This window comes from Leopardus geoffroyi, chromosome C3, assembly GCF_018350155.1.
Source record: "Leopardus geoffroyi isolate Oge1 chromosome C3, O.geoffroyi_Oge1_pat1.0, whole genome shotgun sequence".
NCBI classification, from domain to species: Eukaryota; Metazoa; Chordata; class Mammalia; order Carnivora; family Felidae; genus Leopardus; species Leopardus geoffroyi.
The window spans coordinates 58,697,052-58,715,509 of NC_059338.1; the positions used below are offsets into that span (position 1 = coordinate 58,697,052).

General features: G+C 50.0%; 1 protein-coding gene across 1 annotated transcript in view; it reads left to right on the forward strand.

The window, feature by feature from the left end:
* The first annotated feature begins 7,503 nt into the window (after positions 1–7,503).
* GPR161 (G protein-coupled receptor 161) overlaps positions 7,504–18,458 on the forward strand; it is a 40,969-nt gene continuing 30,014 nt past the window's right edge. Inside the window, 2 exon segments of the mRNA XM_045453043.1 lie at positions 7,504–9,275; positions 12,852–13,269. Coding sequence (XP_045308999.1) covers positions 12,896–13,269 — 374 coding nt within the window. The 5' untranslated portion in view covers positions 7,504–9,275; positions 12,852–12,895.

Sequence of the window (18,458 nt, forward strand, 5' to 3'; positions counted from 1 at the left end):
CCTGAGCAGGGGATCGTGACCAGACCCTTGGCCCAGCACAGCCACCTTTGGCCTCAGCGTCAGGTAAGAGGAGCAGCCTCGGGTGTCCTGACCTGGGGTGACCCAGCTTCGCCTCCCGGAGCTGCCTGGATCCCAGCTCCAGGCAGGGTGGCCGTGGGCCAGTGCTGTGGAGGCTTTCCCGAGCCTGCCCTGGAAAAGCTGGCGTGTCTGCCCTTGTTTCCCGCCCCCTCGGGGAATCTTGTGGTGCAGGCCGGGGTGGCCGGTGGCCTGGCAGAGGAGAGACAGCTGCCTTGTGTACAGCTGGGCGTCTCTCTGGTCGGGTCGTGCTCCACCTTCAGGCTGCTGAATGTTTTGCCCAGAGCTGTGGTGAAACCGCTGCTGCTTCCTCTCCCTAAAGCGCTTTTCTCTCGGGACCTAGGACTCTCCCCTGGTGAGTTGTCTTCATCGCGGCTTCAACCGGTTGTTGGCCAACTTTCCGGGAGGCTGCGATGGACCGTCCCCCGTCCGTGTTGACGGGGAGATGCTGGCGGCGTTCGGGGTTGCCGACGGCGGCCTGGGAGGGAGGCCAGTGGCCCTTTGAAAGAACTCAGCTGACAGTGTGTGGCTCCGAGTCCAAGTTGGCTTAGTATGCGGTGTGCCTCACAGTCTCCAAAGTGCGCAACCCAAACGGCCACAGAGGAGTCTGAGGAGCACGAAGCTGAGTTTTGTTTCACCATGTGCTCTGGGGAGGGTGCAGCGCGATGGGCGCGTGCCTTTAGTGCATCCGGCCGCGGAAGTGGCCGCCAGAAGTGGCCGCCGGGGCGAGGAGCTCGTGAGGAGTCACCCGCCCACGCCCCACACGGCCCACGCCCCCTGCTGCCTGGAGGTTACTCTGGACGCCGCCTACGGCCCTCCTCCTTGTCACCGTCATCCTCACCGGGTGAAGATAGCCGCTGCCTCCTTCGCTTCGTGACTCTCCACACCCTGTGGGGAGAGGAGTTCAAGAGAAGCAACCCCGATAAATAGGTTCTTCCGTGTCTTTATTGTGCTAAGTACATCTCCCATGCACGTGCCCTCGTGGCCATTTTCAAGTGCGCGATTCAGCGGTATCGACTGCCGTCACGTTGGGCACCGGTTCCTGCCACCCGTCCCCAGAACGCTCCTCATCTTGTAAAACTAACCCCATTCACCAGCTTCCTCCCTCCCCTGGCTCCTGGCATCCGCCATTCTGCCTTCTGGCTGTAATTTCGACTATTGCGAGCACCTCGTGTAAGTGGAACCATGCGTATTTGCCCTTGCATGACTGACTGGCTTCTTTCACTCAGCATAGGGCCCTTCAGGTTCCCCCGTGCGGGAGCCTCTGTCAGAGCCTCCTTCTGGAGGCTAACAGTCCATCATGTGGGTATACCGTGGGTTCTTGTCAAGTCATCAGTCAGGGCTGACTTGGGCTGCTTCACATTTTAGCTGGTGTGCATCATGCTGCTAGGAACACGGGTGTACGAGTATCTCTTAGAGACTTCGCTTTTTTTATTTTTTATTTTTTTTTTAACATTTATTTATTTTTCTGAAGAGAGAGACAGAGCATATGCGGGGGAAGAGAGAGAAAGAAGGAGACACAGAATCTGAAACGGGCTCCAGGCTCTGAGCCGTCAGCCCAGAGCCCGACGCGGGGCTCGAACTCACGGACTGCGAGATCGTGACCTGAGCCGAAGTCGGCCGCTTAACCGACCGAGCCACCCAGGTGCCCTGAGACCTTGCTTTTAATTATTTGAGGTTTATCACCAGAAGCGGGACTGCTGGATTGTATGATAATTCCATATTTAACTTTTTGAGAAAACTTCATGCTGTTTTCCACAGTGGCTTTATCAATTTTTTTTAACGTTTTATTATTTATTTTTGAGAGAGAGAGCGCGCGAGCGCACAAGCAGGGGAGGGCCAGAGAGAGAGAGACACAACACACAGAATCCAAAGCAGGCTCCAGGCTCCGAGCTGTCAGCACAGAGCCTGATGTGGGGCTCGAACTCCCGAACCGTGAGGTCATGACCTGAGCCGAAGTTGGTCGCTTAACCAACTGAGCCACCCAGGCACCCCTATCATTTTATGTTTCCACCAGTGGTGCAGAAGGGCTCTAATTTCTCCATGTCCTCACCCAGACTTGTTATTTTCTGTTTTTGTTTTTTTTTCCCCCTTATAGTAGCCATTTTATGAGTATGAGATGGTATCTCCTTGTAGTTTTATTTACTCTTCCTGATGCTCAGTGATGCTGAGCATCTTTCATGTGCCTGTTGGCCATTTATATATCTTTTTTGGACATGGGATGTTTTTGGTTGTGGCTGAATTTTAGGAGTTCTTTTTTTTTTTTTTTTTAATTTTTTTTTTTCAACGTTTATTTTTTTTGGGACAGAGAGAGACAGAGCATGAATGGGGGAGGGTCAGAGAGAGAGGGAGACACAGAATCGGAAACAGGCTCCAGGCTCTGAGCCATCAGCCCAGAGCCCGACGCGGGGCTCGAACTCACAGACCGCGAGATCGTGACCTGGCTGAAGTCGGACGCTTAACCGACTGCACCACCCAGGCGCCCCTAGGAGTTCTTAATATATTCTAGATATTAATCCCTAATCAGATACATGATTTGCGAATGTTTTGTCTCATTCTGTGGGTTGCCTTTTTATTCTGTGGACAGTATCCTTGGATGTACAGATTTTTAAATCTTCATGAAGTCCAGTTTGTCTGTTTTTTCTTTCTGCCTGTGCCTTTGATGTCGCATCCGAGAAATCATTGCCAAATTCCATGTCGTGACTTGGTATATTTTTTGTTTGTTCTTTAGGCTTCAGTCTCCCGCTGCCCCATTTACCTGTTTGTTTCCTTTCCTCTTTCAATAAAGTTATTAGACCAGTAGATCAGGAACATATCTTAGATTTAGTACATCTTTATTCATCCATACCACAAACGGGGAGAGCATTCCGTGTAGAGGACAGGCAGAAGCAAAGAGGATGGGAAACGAGAGCACACAGCATAGCTGGCTGCAACGGAAGGCCCTTGAAGGGGTTGGTGGGTCAGAAATCTGGAATGTAGATGAGGCCATGCCATGCCGAAGCTTCTCCTGTGCTAAGTGGCTGGATGGAAGACAGATGGTAGTCTCACAGCCACAGGACCAAGTTTACTACTTATTGTTCTCTTGAACTAGGCTCTTAACCTTTCTGAGCCTCAGTTTCCCCATCTTATCTATTTAACAAACACTGATGTGGTTCTAGACACTATTCTAAGCACCGTACAAATATTAACTCATTGACTTCTCCCACCAACCTTGTGAGGCAGGTGCCTGAGCAAGAGTATTATCCCCATTTTACAGAAGGGGAAGCCGGTGCCCAGAGAGTTTAAGTAACATGTCAAGGTCACGGAGCCAGTAAGTAGTGGAGCTGGGATTTGAACCCAGGCCCTCTAGTTCCAGAGTTCATGCTTTTAACCATATGTTTCGCTGCCTCTCTGAAATGGGGAGAAGAGTAATTCCTCTCTCTAAAAGTTACCCAGGAGATCTAATGAGATGACGCAGGTGAGGACACATTGTATGTTGCACAGGGTTTTGCACACACTGTTTATTATTAGTTAAAAATAATCAAGCAACACTCTGGGAATGGATGTGATTCTCAAGCGTATTGGGAGAAAGGGACGGATCAAGGACCCAGCCTCGGGGAAGGTCTATGCTGAGGAACAAGAAATTGGTTTTGGAAAGACATCAGGCAGACTCATCGTTGACCCCTGTGGGCAGGATCACAGTCAGTGAAGAACCCCAGCTCCAGCCTTCCAGTCTCTACAGACGGCTGTTGTGAAGGACAGTGAGGCGCTCAGGGGGATAATGTCCATGCAGAGGGGACCAAAGCCAGGTCTTTCCCGCTGGCAAACCAAGAGCTCAGTCGGGGACTGAGAACGTAAGGTCGTTTGGGGTTCTGACTGTAGTTTTTTTTCCCCCCCTTCTGCTGGTGCAGAAAAAGGGCTCGTGCATTTTCCCAAGCAGACCACAGCTCAGGCCTGCTTTACATGCGAAGTGAGAGATGTTGAACCAGAACATTCCTGGGTTTGTGGTGCCCTTGTGGGGACAAGGGCCGAGTGCCCTGTGCGTGGTAATAAGGCTCTGGGCTGGCTGTGCGGGCATCCCTGTCCCCACAGAGGCGAAGTTGCTGCACCTGCCGTGTTTGGGACACTTTTCATGTGAGTGCCAGGGAGGGGAGGAGGAGACCCCGGGATCTTGTGATCTCTCTCTGGCTCTCAGCAAGGTGTGTGGTCTGGTTTATAGGTTGGAGGGGTGGGGGCTTACTGTCTATCTCAGTTACTTTGTGCACCACAAGGTAGTTATTAGAACCTTCTTCCCGTCTCCCCCTCCGGCTGGTGATTGATGTGTAAAAAGCGCTGGGAGGTGCTGACCTGAAGAGCCCCTGAGAGAGCTGCCGAAATAGCACGACAGTGACCTCGCCTGGGCTTGTTTGAAGTGGTGTTTAGGAAATACTCCTTTGTTGTTGTTTTTTTAAAAATTTTTGATGTTTGTTTATTTCTGAGAGAGAGAGAAACAGAGCGTGGGCGGGGGAGGGGCAGAGAGGGAGCGAGACACGGCATCCGAAGCCAGCTCCGAGCTCTGAGCCATCAGCACCGACCCCGACACGGGGGCTCGAACTCGCAACCTGTGTGCTCATGACCTGAGCCGGAGTTGGGCGCTCAATCCACTGAGCCCCCCCCCACCGGTGCCCCAGCATTGAATTTCTTTAGGAGAGGGCATCTGGCGGTCCCAGCTTCCAGGCTGCTCAGGCTCTTCATAAAGGTGGGTGGCTGTGGAGGAGAGCGGGAACCACTCCCGCTCGGGTATATTTAAGAAAGAAGAGAACCTTCTGCCTTATGCTGAAAGAAACTGTCTTTCTAGAGAAGACTTCTGGGGAGGACGGATGTGTCTTGTCATGTCCAGCAACCCCTTGTTAGATAGGTGTCAAGAGAACTGCCACCTTCCGATCACCGTGGTCTCCCAGCACCCACCTGAGCCTGGGCCCGTTGTCTCGGGCTCTCGGGCGTCCCTTTGGTGGCCTCACTTCTAAGTGGCGCTGGGGGGGGGGGGCAGGGAAGGCCTCCCTTTCTTTGTAGCGGCTTGTGGACTGGGCCACGGATCTCCTGATCCCAAAGAGGCGGCACGCTGGGGGTGCCCTACGACAGTCCACGGCACCGGTGGCCGCGGGGCTGCAGCAGGAAGGAAAGGATAAGGTGTTAAGAAGGAGGCTGAGGTAGGCAGAGCTGTGCCTGAGGAGTCGGCCTAACCTTGAAGAGGAGAAGGTTCCTGGTACCGATGTCCAAAAAGGTGGGGGTCTTGCCGTTTTGTGTGCGGATCGTGGCAGATCAGAGTATCAGTTGGGATTCTCGAAGTTGCAGGTGTCAGAAACCCAGCCCGCTTAGCCTCACGGGAGGAGAAAGGGCACCCGAGGGAAGGAGAGGATTTGGAATCTCAGGTTACTGGGCCCGCACGCGTGGCCGGGCTCACGGCGTTCTCTCCCCCCCTTCCCGGTGCCTCCCTCTCTTGCTGTCATTCCCTCAGCTCTGCTCACGGTGCCACATGCGGCCGCCACCGCAGCCGCCCCGGCCCGCGTCCCGTCAGCCTCCCAACCCGTGGGAGCGAGTCTGTCCTTGAGCTGTTCCAGCCAGAGTCCTGGGCCACGTGGCCGTGGCCAAAACATGCAGGAAGGGTCCTTTCCCTCAGTGAAATCAGCAAGCTCCTTGGGCGCTCCCACGAGCGCGCGGCCAGACCTCGCTCGTCCACATCCTGTTCCGGGCGCTTGGTAGAAATCGGCGGAAACTCGCCCGGACCTCACCGTAACCGTGAGGAAGATCGTCTTCTTACAGATGAGGAACAGAAGTCGACTGAGCTCATGGGCCTAAGAAGTAGAGTTGCCGGGCTTCAAACCCAGGCAGCTTGGCTTAGTGTCTATACACTTAACCCCCAGGCCACGTCATCTTTTTCTGGCAAGTTCAGGGCGACTGCAGTCTGGGCAGGAAGGATGCCCACTGCAAGTTGATTAACATCAGAGTTCTAGGTAAGAATCTGAGGGGAGACCGTCAACCTCCTAACTTGCACTGGGGCGCCTGGGTGGCTCAGTCGGTTGGGCATCCGACGTTGGCTCAGGTCATGGTCTCATCGCTCATGAGTTCGAGCCCCGCGTCGGGCTCTGTGCTGACAGCTCACAGAGCCTGGAGCCCCCTTCGGATTCTGTCTCCATCTCTCTGCCCCTCCCCTGCTCGCACTCTGCTCTCTCTCTCTCTCTCTCTCTAATATAAAACATAAAACATAAAAAAATTTAAATATCCAAATTTGCACAAACAAGAGAGAGAGCCCACCCTTACATTGTAGTAATTCTGTTTTTGCAAATCAAGGTACTTCTAGAATTCCTTCGTGGAAATTACCATGCAAACCAATTTATAAAACACAATAGATACCTGACTCAGTATTCTGTAAGGTTGCCTTGTTGTTGTTTTTTAATATTTTTCACATTTATTTTGAGAGAGAGAGAGAGAACGAGTGTGTGCACAAGTGGGGGAAGGGCAGAGAGAGAGGGAGACACAGAATCTGAAGTGGGTTCCAGGCTCCGAGCTGTCAGCACAGAGCCCGATGTGGGGCTCCAACCCACGAGCAGTGAGATCATGACCTGAGCCGAAGTCAGACAGTTAACCGACTGAGCCGCCCAGATTTGATAGCCTTGTGTTTAAAAAAAAACTTTTTTTTTTTAGTGTTTATTATTGACAGAGAGAGAGAGAGACAGAGCATGAGTAGGAGAGGGGCAGAGAGATGGAGGGGGAGACACAGAATCCGAAACAGGTTCCAGGCTCCGAGCTGTCAGCACAGAGCCCGACGGGGGGCTCGAACTCACAGACCGCGAGATCATGACCTGAGCTGAAGTCGGAACGCTCAACCGACTGAGCCACCCAGGCGCCCCCCGGTTGCCTGTTTTTTAAGCCAAAATGACACTGATCGCTCGCTTCAGTGTCAAAATCTGGCTTTGAATGACCCGAAGCCATTGCCAGCAGTCTAGTCCAGTAGGCCGTTCACCGTCCCCGGGAATGGCCAAGAGGACCGAGGCGGTTCCGAAGGAGGAAGGGCCATGCCGCACTGAGCCACGGCGGAGGAGACAGGTGAGCCTTCCCTGGTGACCTGAGAGGGCGAGCTCTCAGCCCGGAGTAACCTCTGACAGGTTTGGTAGAACCCCAGTCACGTGACGCTCGGGCTGTCTCTGGGAGTCGCAGCACAGGGCAGGACACAGGAGTGTGGGAGTGCTGACGCCCCCGTGGGTCTGGCAGCAGAGGGGCCCCGCAGAGCCGAGATGTGAGTCAACGCGTGCATTTCCTTCCATTCCATGGGCCCCGGCTTGTCAGGCCCTGGGTAAGCCGGCTGCCTGCCAGGACGCCCTCTCTCTGGGTCGTGAAAGGTGCCCCCCCCTGGGAGATTTGCCGGGGCTTGTGCCTCCCCACTGCAGCTTGGGCCCCACAGTCCTTCTCTGGGCCTCTGGTTCACTAGTGAGCCAGCCTGGGGCCACTGGCGGGGAACAAGGGCAAGTGGAGCTTTATTCGCTTTTTCCCTTCTCTTTTGGATCGGAACTTTTGCGTCCTGTTTTTATGCTTTTAGTGGTTACCTTCGCATTGTTGGCACTCGTATTTGACCTAACGATAACAGAACTTCAGCAGCTAGTCATTCGTGTACCGACAATGATGGAGTTTCCCTACCGTGTGCCAGGCACTTGTCCGGGTGCTGGGGAGACAGCCGGAACCAAAATTTCCGCCCCGAGTACCTACCCACCTGGGTTATTTCTACTCTAACCATGCCTTTAAGAGCTCCCATTTTGCTTTGTATTTTCATTTCGGCCTGTTTTCAAAAGCTCCCAAATTAGCTGTTTGTATAAGATTTATTGTTGCTGTTTGACTTTTTTTAAATTAAAAAAAAATTTTTTTTTTTTTTTTTTTTTTTTGCAGTTGTTATTTAGATTTAGCCGTATAGTTACCAGTTTCTTTTCTAACAGTTAGTTGCTTCTTGCGCCCTGCCCCTTAGTTTTGGATTTGGGTTCCTTCATGAAATGTGTCTTTAAGTGGATCTTTCAGTCAGGGACTATTAGTAAACGTTCAGGTTTTGTTTGCTTCAAAGTAGATCGTGCCCTCTCTTGAATGATAATGTAGAACTTTAGCACAAGAGTTCTTTTCCTCAGCACTTTACAGAGAGCGTTTCATGCTTTTCTGGCCTCTGTTTTCTGTTTTCTTCAAAAGAAGAGGCTGCTGTTTATCTAGTTGGTACTTCTTTAAATTTTTTTAATGTTTATTTTTGAGAGAGAGAGAGCGAGAGAGAGACCAAATGCAAGCAGGGGAGGGGCAGAGGGAGAGAGGGAGACACAGAATCCGAAACAGGCTCCAGGCTCTGAGCTGTCAGCACAGAGCCGGACGTAGGACCCGAACTCTGGAACGGCGAGATCATGGATCATGATCCTAGCCGAAGTTGGACGCTTAACAGACTGAGCCACGCAGGTGCCCCTAATTGTTACTTCTTTATAGAAAAATTTGCTTTTCCTGTTTTTCTCTGTATCTTGGTGTTTGACATTTTTCATTGTGATGTGCCTTGTGCAGACTTTTTTCTGATTTACTCTTAGAATTTGATACGCCCTTTCATTCTGAGGACTCGTATGTTTCTTTAACTCTAGAAAATGTTCAGTCATATCTTTAAATACTGTGTAGACCCAACCCACTGTAAATTGGATGCTTTTGACTCAAGTAACGGAAGCCTCAATGAAAATAGATCTCAAGGTCATTTTAAGAAATATGTTATTTCACATTAAGTAGATTAAGATATATCATTAAAATGTGTATGTCACATAACAAGAGGCCAGGATGCAGTGACTTGAGCATCTGTTAATCCGGCAGCCCAAGGATCCAGCTCTCTGCTGACTTAGCATCTGAGGATGCCAAGATGGCTGCCTTTGCTCTGTCTGTGCTTTCTTTGCCATTAGGGCCATTAGGAAAAGAGTTTTCTTCCCAATGTCTTTGTGAGATCAAAGCAGCTTTTCCTAGATATCCCCTTCTCCACCCTGTTTATCCCCAGACATCTCTTTCCGACTTCTTTGCCAGAATTGCAAGGAGAAGGGACACAGTGATTACTTTAGACTTACCGGGATCTAGCTCCCCAAACTGGGGATGGGATCAACCTTCTGAGTCACTGGGAGAAGGACTGGACACCAAAACGAAGTAAGAGGTCTGCCAGTGAGGAGAAAAACCAGAGTGGTTGTTGGGTAGGCACCCAGCAGTGTTTGCTACCCGTGTTCTCGTTAATGTCTCTTGCTGCCACTTCTGTTGAACATATGTTGTATCTTTTTATCCTGTCCTTCATGAGTCTTGACTTTTATTTCCTATTTTCAGTTTCTTAATCTTTTTTTTTTTTTTTCAACGTTTATTTATTTTTGGGACAGAGAGAGACAGAGCATGAACGGGGGAGGGGCAGAGAGAGAGGGAGACACAGAATCGGAAACAGGCTCCAGGCTCTGAGCCATCAGCCCAGAGCCCGACGCGGGGCTCGAACTCACGGACCGCGAGATCGTGACCTGGCTGAAGTCGGATGCTTAACCGACTGCGCCACCCAGGCGCCCCAGTTTCTTAATCTTTTAATCGCATTCGGGGTAACTTCCTCAGAGCTGTCTTCTAGTTTACTATCTTTCTCTTTAGCTAAATCTGCCGTGCAGCATGACCATTGAGTTTTCAATGTTGATAACTAAAATTTTAATTTCTGTAATTTCTGTTTGGTTCTGTTTCATGTCTTATTCTTTCATTATGGTTCTTACCTCTTTTCTTTTTAAAGCTTTTAATTGTGTGTATAGTCTCCTTCATCTTTTTCTATTAATTTAAGTTCTTGGAATGTCAATTCTGCTGTTTTTGTATGTTTGTTTGTTTTGTTGACGCCCCCTCATTGTGAATTGTATGCACTCACTTTCACTGAGTGTTTATTTTGAGAATGTGGAAATTCACTACAGAGCCATTTTATATTTACTTCTACAGCATTAATTAAAAAGAAAAATTTTTTTTAACGTTTATTTATTTTTGAGACCGAGCATGAACGGGGGAGGGTCAGAGAGAGAGGGAGACACAGAATCTGAAACAGGCTACGTGTGTATGTAGCTTTGTTAGATATTGCTACCTTCCCCTCCACTGGGCTTTGCCCTTTTGCACGCATATCTGGAACAGAGGGGAATGCCCCTCTCCCTGCAGCCCCGCCACCAGAACGTGAAAGGAAAGAAACGGTGTCTTTGTGTAGTTTTGTGTGCATTTCTCTTATTTTCATTGCAACTGGGCATCTTTTTGTACGTTTGAGTACGATTGGTCTATCGCTTCCTGTGAACCGTTTCCGTCTTTTCGCGCCCAGTTTTATTGAGATACAAATTGACACGTTAACATCGTGTAAGTCTAAGGTATACAACTTGACGATCTGATGGATGTATGTGCTGTGAAATGATGCCCACAAAAGCCTAGTTAACACTGAACTCCTCAGAGAGCTACATATGTTTCTGTTTATATCTTTTGCTCACGTTTCTGGTTTTTCACCTTTTCTATTTTTTTTGGCATTATTTGTAAATTAGAACGACTAGTCCTTTCTCTGTGACAGAAGTGATAAATATTTTCTCCCAGTTCGTCATTTGTCTAATGACTCGAAGTCTGTTTTCTTTACCACCATGTTATCCCTTGTACAGTTAAGAATAATAAGCTTATGTAGGACTTTGGTTTCGAGACATCAATTAATAATTTACTTGTAAGAGTTAACAAACACCCAGTTGGTTAAGTGTCTGACTTTTGCCCGGGTCACGATCTCACGGTTTGTGAGTTTGAGCCCCAGATCGGGCTCTCTGCTGTCAGCGCAGAGCCCGCTTCCCATCCTCTGTCCTCCTCTCTCTCTCTCTGCCTCTCCCCTGCTCATGCTTTCTTTATCTCAAAAATAAATAATAAACATTAAAAAAAAAGGAGTTGGGGTGCCTGGGTGGCTCAGTCAGTTGGGCATCCAACTTTGGCTCAGGTTCATGATCTCATAGTTCATGGGTTCGAGCCCTGCGCTGGGCTCTGTGCTGACAGCTCAGAGCCTGGATCCTTCTTCGGATTCTGTGTCTCCTTCTGTCTCTGCCTCTCCTCCCTCCTCTCTCAAAAATGGATAAGCATTAAAAAAAAAATTAAAAAAAAAAAAAGAATTATTTGGTGCTGCTCCAGCCAGCAGGCCTCGGGTTTGTGGTTCTGACCCACCGCCGTCAGGCTCACTGAAAAGGGAAGCTTTCTAGCCAGCACTTAGGACTGCTGGAAACAGAAGAAAGGCTGCCTCTTCTGCTGGAAACAGAAGAAGGGCCCCCTCCCTGTGGCCAGAGGTGTTTGGACAGAGGCGTCGGTCCCGGAGGCTGCGGGGAAGGCTCTATGCTGTGGGTGGGCAGTTCAGGCACCAGGGTCCTTGTCGTCTGGCTCATGGAAAGGAAATCTTTCCTTCTGGTGTCTTCTGTTTGTTGGGATCCAGAGCCGCTGGAGGAAGTGATCTGTGGGATTTTTTGGCTGATCAAAGTAGATGGCAGTTTTGGGGAAACAGGCATCTGTAGGGTTTAATGTTCACCTGTTAACCTTGAGCTTTAGCCGAGATTCTGAGCCAGTGTCTCGGAGCAGGGACTGTGCCTTGTAGAGCATGGTGTCTGTGGGCCGGGAGCTCAAACTGTGCCTGCACCTACCTATTTATAATTGGTGCTTGGCTCCTTGCCCTCCTTCACCACTGCTCACAAGAAGAGTGATGCTGTCTCAATATGAGTTGTGCTTGTTGAAACCCTGCTCGGAGAACTCAGAATAGTTCCTATGATAATCTTTTTCAAAAAGTGTTCAGTTGTTTATTTTGGGAGAGAGAGAACCCATGTGTGTGAGCAGGGCAGGGTCAGAGCGAGAGGGAGAAAGAATCTTTTCTTTTTAATGTTTATTTTTGCTCGTGCAAGCGGGGAGGGCAGAGAGGGCGACAGAGGATCTGAAATGGGCTCTGTGCTGACAGCCCAGAGCCCAATGTGGGGCTTGAACTCACAGACCGAGCAATCGTGACCTGAGCCGAAGCTGGACGCTCAACTGACTGAGCCACCCAGGTGCCCCAGCGAGAGAGAGAATCTTAAGCAGGCTCCGCGTGCGGCAGGGAGCCCCGTGCGGGTCTCAACGTGGGTCTCAATCCCTCGACTGTGAGATCATGACCTGAGCCAAGATCAAGAGTTAGACGCTTAACTGACCGAGCCCCCCCGGGCGCCCTCCTGTGATAATCTTGTTGTCAGACGTTAGTGGGCACGCGAATCAACTGGGGTGAGAATGCAGATTCTGATTCAGGAAGTCAGAGGCGTGCCTGAGCCGTAGGCTGCCGTGATGCCGATGCTGCTGGTTCAGGGACCTCCCTGAGTTGCGGGGGCCCCGAAGCAGCAGTCCACAGCGCGTTTGAAACAGAATCACCTGTCCCCTGCTCATTTCAAACGCAGACTCCTAGGCTGGACCTCGGGTCTCTGGGACCAGCCTGTCTCGGCTGGGGCCTGAGGATCGGCTCTCTGGCTGGCGCCGCTTCCTAAGTGATGTCACAGGTTTTGAACCGCTGGTCCTGGGGAAAACGAATAGGATGGTTTAGGTTGGACGAGCCCATCGTTCAAGGAGGCAGACACGTGGAGCCACACGGAAAGTTGGTTGTAGAAAGCAGGCCGGTGGGGAAGACTGGCTGAGAGCCTCGGGACTAGCAGGAGAACGGGGGCCTCTGCTGCTCTTCTCTCCAGTGCGTAGGATGCGATTTGACGAGTCTTTCCCCGTCCCCTGGTCTCATCTTCTTTTTCTAGTCGTCCGGCATGCTCTGCCCACCGCACGCTGAGGTGCCCTGACCATGAGCCTCAACTCCTCCCTCGGCCACGGGAAGGAGCTGAGTAACCTCACAGAGGAGGAGGGTGGCGAAGAGGGGGTCGTCGTCACCAGCTTCGTCGCCATCATCATCATCACCGTGTTCGTCTGCCTGGGCAACCTGGTCATCGTGGTCACCTTGTACAAGAAGTCCTACCTCCTCACCCTCAGCAACAAGTTCGTCTTCAGCCTGACCCTGTCCAACTTCCTGCTGTCCGTGCTGGTGCTGCCTTTCGTGGCCACCAGCTCCATCCGGAGGGAATGGATCTTCGGCGTGGTCTGGTGCAACTTCTCCGCCCTTCTGTACCTGCTGATCAGCTCGGCCAGCATGCTCACGCTGGGGGTCATAGCTGTCGACCGGTAAGCTTGCCGCAGACGTCGAGAATGGAAGAGTTAAGGAGCGTGTGCAGAGCGGGAACGGGAGACATCATCTCGTTTTAGCTCCTGGGGAGGATGTCAGGGGCCTCTGCCGGGGAGGGTGAGAAAGCCTCTTCCATCCCTTCAACCAGAGCATCTCTGATTTCAGCTGACCGACACTGCATATAGGTTTAGTCTTTAAAAGAAGTTCCGTTGCTTACAAAGAAAGTTCTCGAAATCTCTGGCCCGTGCTTTAAGGATGAGAAAAAGAAGCCGGGGAGGGTGATGCGTCAGAGATGTTGGTTTCCCAGAGGGCTGCCTGCCGTCTGCTGCTTTGGTCGGGCCCCTGGATTCATCTTGCATATTAGGATTTTGCTCTGATGGTCAGTTCGTTCACCACAGGCCAGTGTGTGACTTCAGAGAGAGAGTAGATTCAGCTTGCGGGATGGGGGAGGAAGCTAGCAATGGAGTCAGAGGAGACTAGCCAGGGTTCTGGTCACTTGGTGACACAGTCCCTGAGCTCCCTCGGGGACCGTCAGTATTTTAGCTGACGAGTGGTAGCTGGATGGTCCATTCTGAGCTCAGACCTCCTCTAGGCCCAAGGCCGAACCCTGTCGGCTCTCGGCGGCTGTGGGGGATGTAAAATGAAGGAAGCGACTGGTCAGAACTAATCAGTTGGCTTCTCTGAATATCTTTTTTTCTCCAGTAATGTAAATGTTGCAGAAAATGTAAAGAATAAAATAAGAAATGTCCACAGTCTCACCACTGTTTCCATTTTAGTATATTTGCCCCCAGTAATTTTTGGTTGCATACAGTACATTTTTTTTTTTTTTACAGTACATTTTTTAAATAGGCTTTATGGCCCATGTGGTTTTTGTGAGCTGCTTTTTTACTTAACAAGTGATGGGGAGCATTTCCTTCCTCCGGCGGTTGTCACGTGCCCTTTAAGAACATGATTTTTTTTTTCAATATATGAAGTTTATTGTCAAATTGGTTTCCATACAACATCCAGTTCTCATCCCAAAAGGTGCCCTCCTCAATACCCATCACCCACCCTCCCCTTCCTCCCACCCCCCATCAACCCTCAGTTTGTTCTCAGTTTTTTTTTTTTTTTTTTAATTTTTTTTTCAACGTTTATTTATTTTTGGGACAGAGAGAGACAGAGCATGAACGGGGGAGGGGCAGAGAGAGAGGGAGACACAGAATCGGAAACAGGCTCCAGGCTCTGAACCATCAGTCCAGAGCCCGACGCGGGGCTCGAACTCACGGACCGCGAGATCGTGACCTGGCTGAAGTCGGACGCTTAACCAACTGCGCCACCCAGGCGCCCCTGTTCTCAGTTTTTAAGAGTCTCTTATGCTTTGGCTCTCTCCCACTCTAACCTCATTTTTTTCCCTTCCCCTCCCCCATGGGTTTCCGTTAAGTTTCTCAGGATCCACATAAGAGTGAAAACATATGGTATCTGTCTTTCTCTGTATGGCTTATTTCACTTAGCATCACGCTCTCCAGTTCCATCCACGTTGCTACAAAGGGCCATATTTCGTTCTTTCTCATTGCCACATAGTACTCCATTGTGTATATAAACCACAATTTTTTTATCCATTCATCAGTTGATGGACATTTAGGCTCTTTCCATAATTTGGCTATTGTTGAGAGTGCTGCTATAAACATTGGGGTACAAGTGCCCCTATGCATCAGTAGTCCTGTATCCCTTGGGTAAATTCCTAGCAGTGCTATTGCTGGGTCATAGGGTAGGTCTATTTTTAATTTTTTGAGGAACCTCCACACTGTTTTCCAGAATGGCTGCACCAATTTGCATTCCCACCAACAGTGCAAGAGGGTTCCCATTTCTCCACATCCTCTCCAGCATCTATAGTCTCCTGATTTGTTCATTTTGGCCACTCTGACTGGCATGAGGTGATATATGAGTGTGGCTTTGATTTGTATTTCTCTGATGAGGAGCGACGTTGAGCATCTTTTCATGTGCCTGTTGGCCATCTGGATGTCTTCTTTAGAGAAGTGTCTATTCATGTTTTCTGCCCATTTCTTCACAGGATTATTTGTTTTTTGGGTGTGGAGTTTGGTGAGCTCTTTATAGATTTTGGATACTAGCCCTTTGTCTGATACGTCATTTGCAAATATCTTTTCCCATTCTGTTGGTTGCCTCTTAGTTTTGTTTGTTGTTTCTTTTGCTGCACAGAAGCTTTTTATCTTCATAAGGTCCCAGTAGTTCACTTTTGCTTTTAATTCCCTTGCCTTTGGGGATGTGTCAAGTAAGAGATTGCTACGGCTGAGGTCAGAGAGGTCTTTTCCTGCTTTCTCCTCTAGGGTTTTGATGGTTTCCTGTCTCACATTCAGGTCCTTTATCCATTTTGAGTTTATTTTTGTGAATGGTGTGAGAAAGTGGTCTAGTTTCAATCTTCTGCATGTTGCTGTCCAGTTCTCCCAGCACCATTTGTTAAAGAGACTGTCTTTTTTTCATTGGATATTCTTTCCTGCTTTGTCAAAGATTAGTTGCCCATACGTTTGTGGGTCTAGTTCTGGGGTTTCTATTCTATTCCATTGGTCTATGTGTCCATTTTTGTGCCAATACCATGCTGTCTTGATGATTACAGCTTTGTAGTAGAGGCTAACGTCTGGGATTGTGATGCCTCCTGCTTTGGTCTTCTTCAAAATTACTTTGGCTATTCGGGGCCTTTTGTGGTTCCATATGAATTTTAGGATTGCTTGTTCTAGTTTCGAGAAGAATGCTGGTGCGATTTTGATTGTGATTGCATTGAATGTGTAGATAGCTTTGGGTAGTATTGACATTTTGACAATATTTATTCTTCCAATCCATGAGCACGGAATGTTTTTCCATTTTTTTATATCTTCTTCAATTTCCTTCCTAAGCTTTCTATAGTTTTCAGCATACAGATCTTTTACATCTTTGGTTAGGTTTATTCCTAGGTATTTTATGCTTCTTGGTGCAATTATGAATGGGATCAGTTTCTTTATTTGTCTTTCTGTTGCTTCATTATTAGTGTATAAGAATGCAACTGATTTCTGTACATTGATTTTGTATCCTGCAACTTTGCTAAATTCATGTATCAGAAGAACATGATTTTTTTTTTTTTTAATTTTTTTTTTTTCAACGTTTATTTATTTTTGGGACAGAGAGAGACAGAGCATGAACGGGGGAGGGGCAGAGAGAGAGGGAGACACAGAATCGGAAACAGGCTCCAGGCTCTGAGCCATCGGCCCAGAGCCCGATGCGGGGCTCGAACTCACGGACCGCGAGATCGTGACCTGGCTGAAGTCGGACGCTTAACCGACTGCGCCACCCAGGCGCCCCAGAAGAACATGATTTTTAATGGTTCCATATTGTGCCATCCCGTGGAGGTAGAATTTATTTTTACAGTCCCTTTGTAGCTTCCTACCTTGGAGGAACATGTGTGTGGTGAAATTGTGGTTTTGGTAAGAAGAAACACACATTCGCGATTCTTCGTGTGTAAAAGGCAGGTTGTTTTCCAGAAGACTGGCTAGACTTTTACTCCAGTAGCTGTTCGTTGGCATCCTATCAAGACTGATTATGTAACAGTAAAAAAAGTAATTGGGGGACGCCTGGGTGGCTCAGTCGGTTGAGCGTCCGACTTTGGCCCAGGTCATGATCTCACGGCCTGTGAGTTCGAGCCCCGCGTCAGGCTCTGTGCCGACAGCTCGGAGCCTGGAGCCTGCTTCAGATTCTGGGTCTCCCTCTTTCTCTGCCCCTCCCCGCTCATGCTCTGTCTCTCTCTGTGTCAAAATAAATAAAACATTAAAAAAAAAAAAGTAATTGGAACTTTGTTGGCAGTGGGGAGACATGGGATCTCGCCATTGTTCCAATTTCCATGTTTTTAAAAAATTGTTGATTTTTTAAATGTTTATTTGTGAGAGAGAGAAAAATCTTAAGTAGGCTCTGGGCCGGCAGCATGGAGCCTAATTTGGGGCTTGAACTTACCAACCAACCGTGAGATCATGCCCTGAGACAAAATCAAGAGTTTTAACGGACTGAGCCACCCCGGCGCCCCCAAATTACTGTTCTTTGAATTTCCTTTCCTGGGCCCTGGGTCCTGTGGGACATGGGGTGAGGGCAAACCCTAGAGGAGAGATGAGGATTTTTTTTTAAGTTTATTTATTTAGAGGGAGAGAGAGCAGGGGAGGGGCAGAGAGAGAGGGAGAGAGAATCATAAGTAGGCTTCATGGTGTCAGTGCAGAGCCCAAGGTGGGGCTGGATCTCAGGAGCCGTGCGAACCAAGAGCTGAACCCGTTGCTTAAGGGGTTGAGCTTAAGCCCCCCTGGGGAACTGGTTTTTAAGTGCCTCTCTTGGAGCCGTCTGTATATGGATGTTTGGGAAGTCGTGCCCACTGGGCAGGGGCAGGTGGGGGAGACTCAGTTGCGTTGCCCAGTTTGGTGCCTTATTCTCTCCTGTGGGGGTGCTGGCCGGATGGCCATGTAGGAAGGGCTCTGGGCCTGGTCCTTAGGGCGGCAGGATACCAGCGGGCACAGCACACAGACCTTGCCCACGTGTTCACACGTAGGCGGCAGAGGCCTGCCAACGAGGGCGGGTGTGGACACAAAGCATAGGGAACTAGCGCGGCCCCAGTCCTGCTTGGGGTGGCAGGGCCTGGAGGGCTCCCCGGAAGAGGTGCCACTTGAGTAAGTCCTAACCGCGAGTAGGATGGCACAGGCCTGTAAGAGCTGGAAAAGACCCTTCGACGGAAGGAACAGCCTCCAGCAGGTAGTGCGGGGAATGCACGACTAAGGTGAGCAGATGAGCGGAGGAACTCACAGCGGAGGGGAGGGGAAGGACCACGGAGTATGCGGTAGTGCTGGGCGGGGCCTCAAGCGGGGAGGAGGAGCCCGGGGCCGTGCGGGGGAGGTGTGGGCGTGCATCCTATGTGGCTGGAGACCCTCTCCGCTGTTGGTGGTGGCTGGAAACACGGTGACACACACGTGTCACGTTTACCCGCTGGAGCTTTGATCCACGCGGCCTGACTCCACACCACCCCGTGACAGAGGCGGTCCAGAAGGGACCTGTGCCTCCCCTCGGTGACCGTTACCTCCCCCACCACGAGGTGCAGCCAGGCAGGGTCTTGGCCGGTTCTGGTGATTACAGCGTACCGACCGCTGTCATCGTGTTTTCAAGTAACTTGGTGGCAGATGCAATTTAC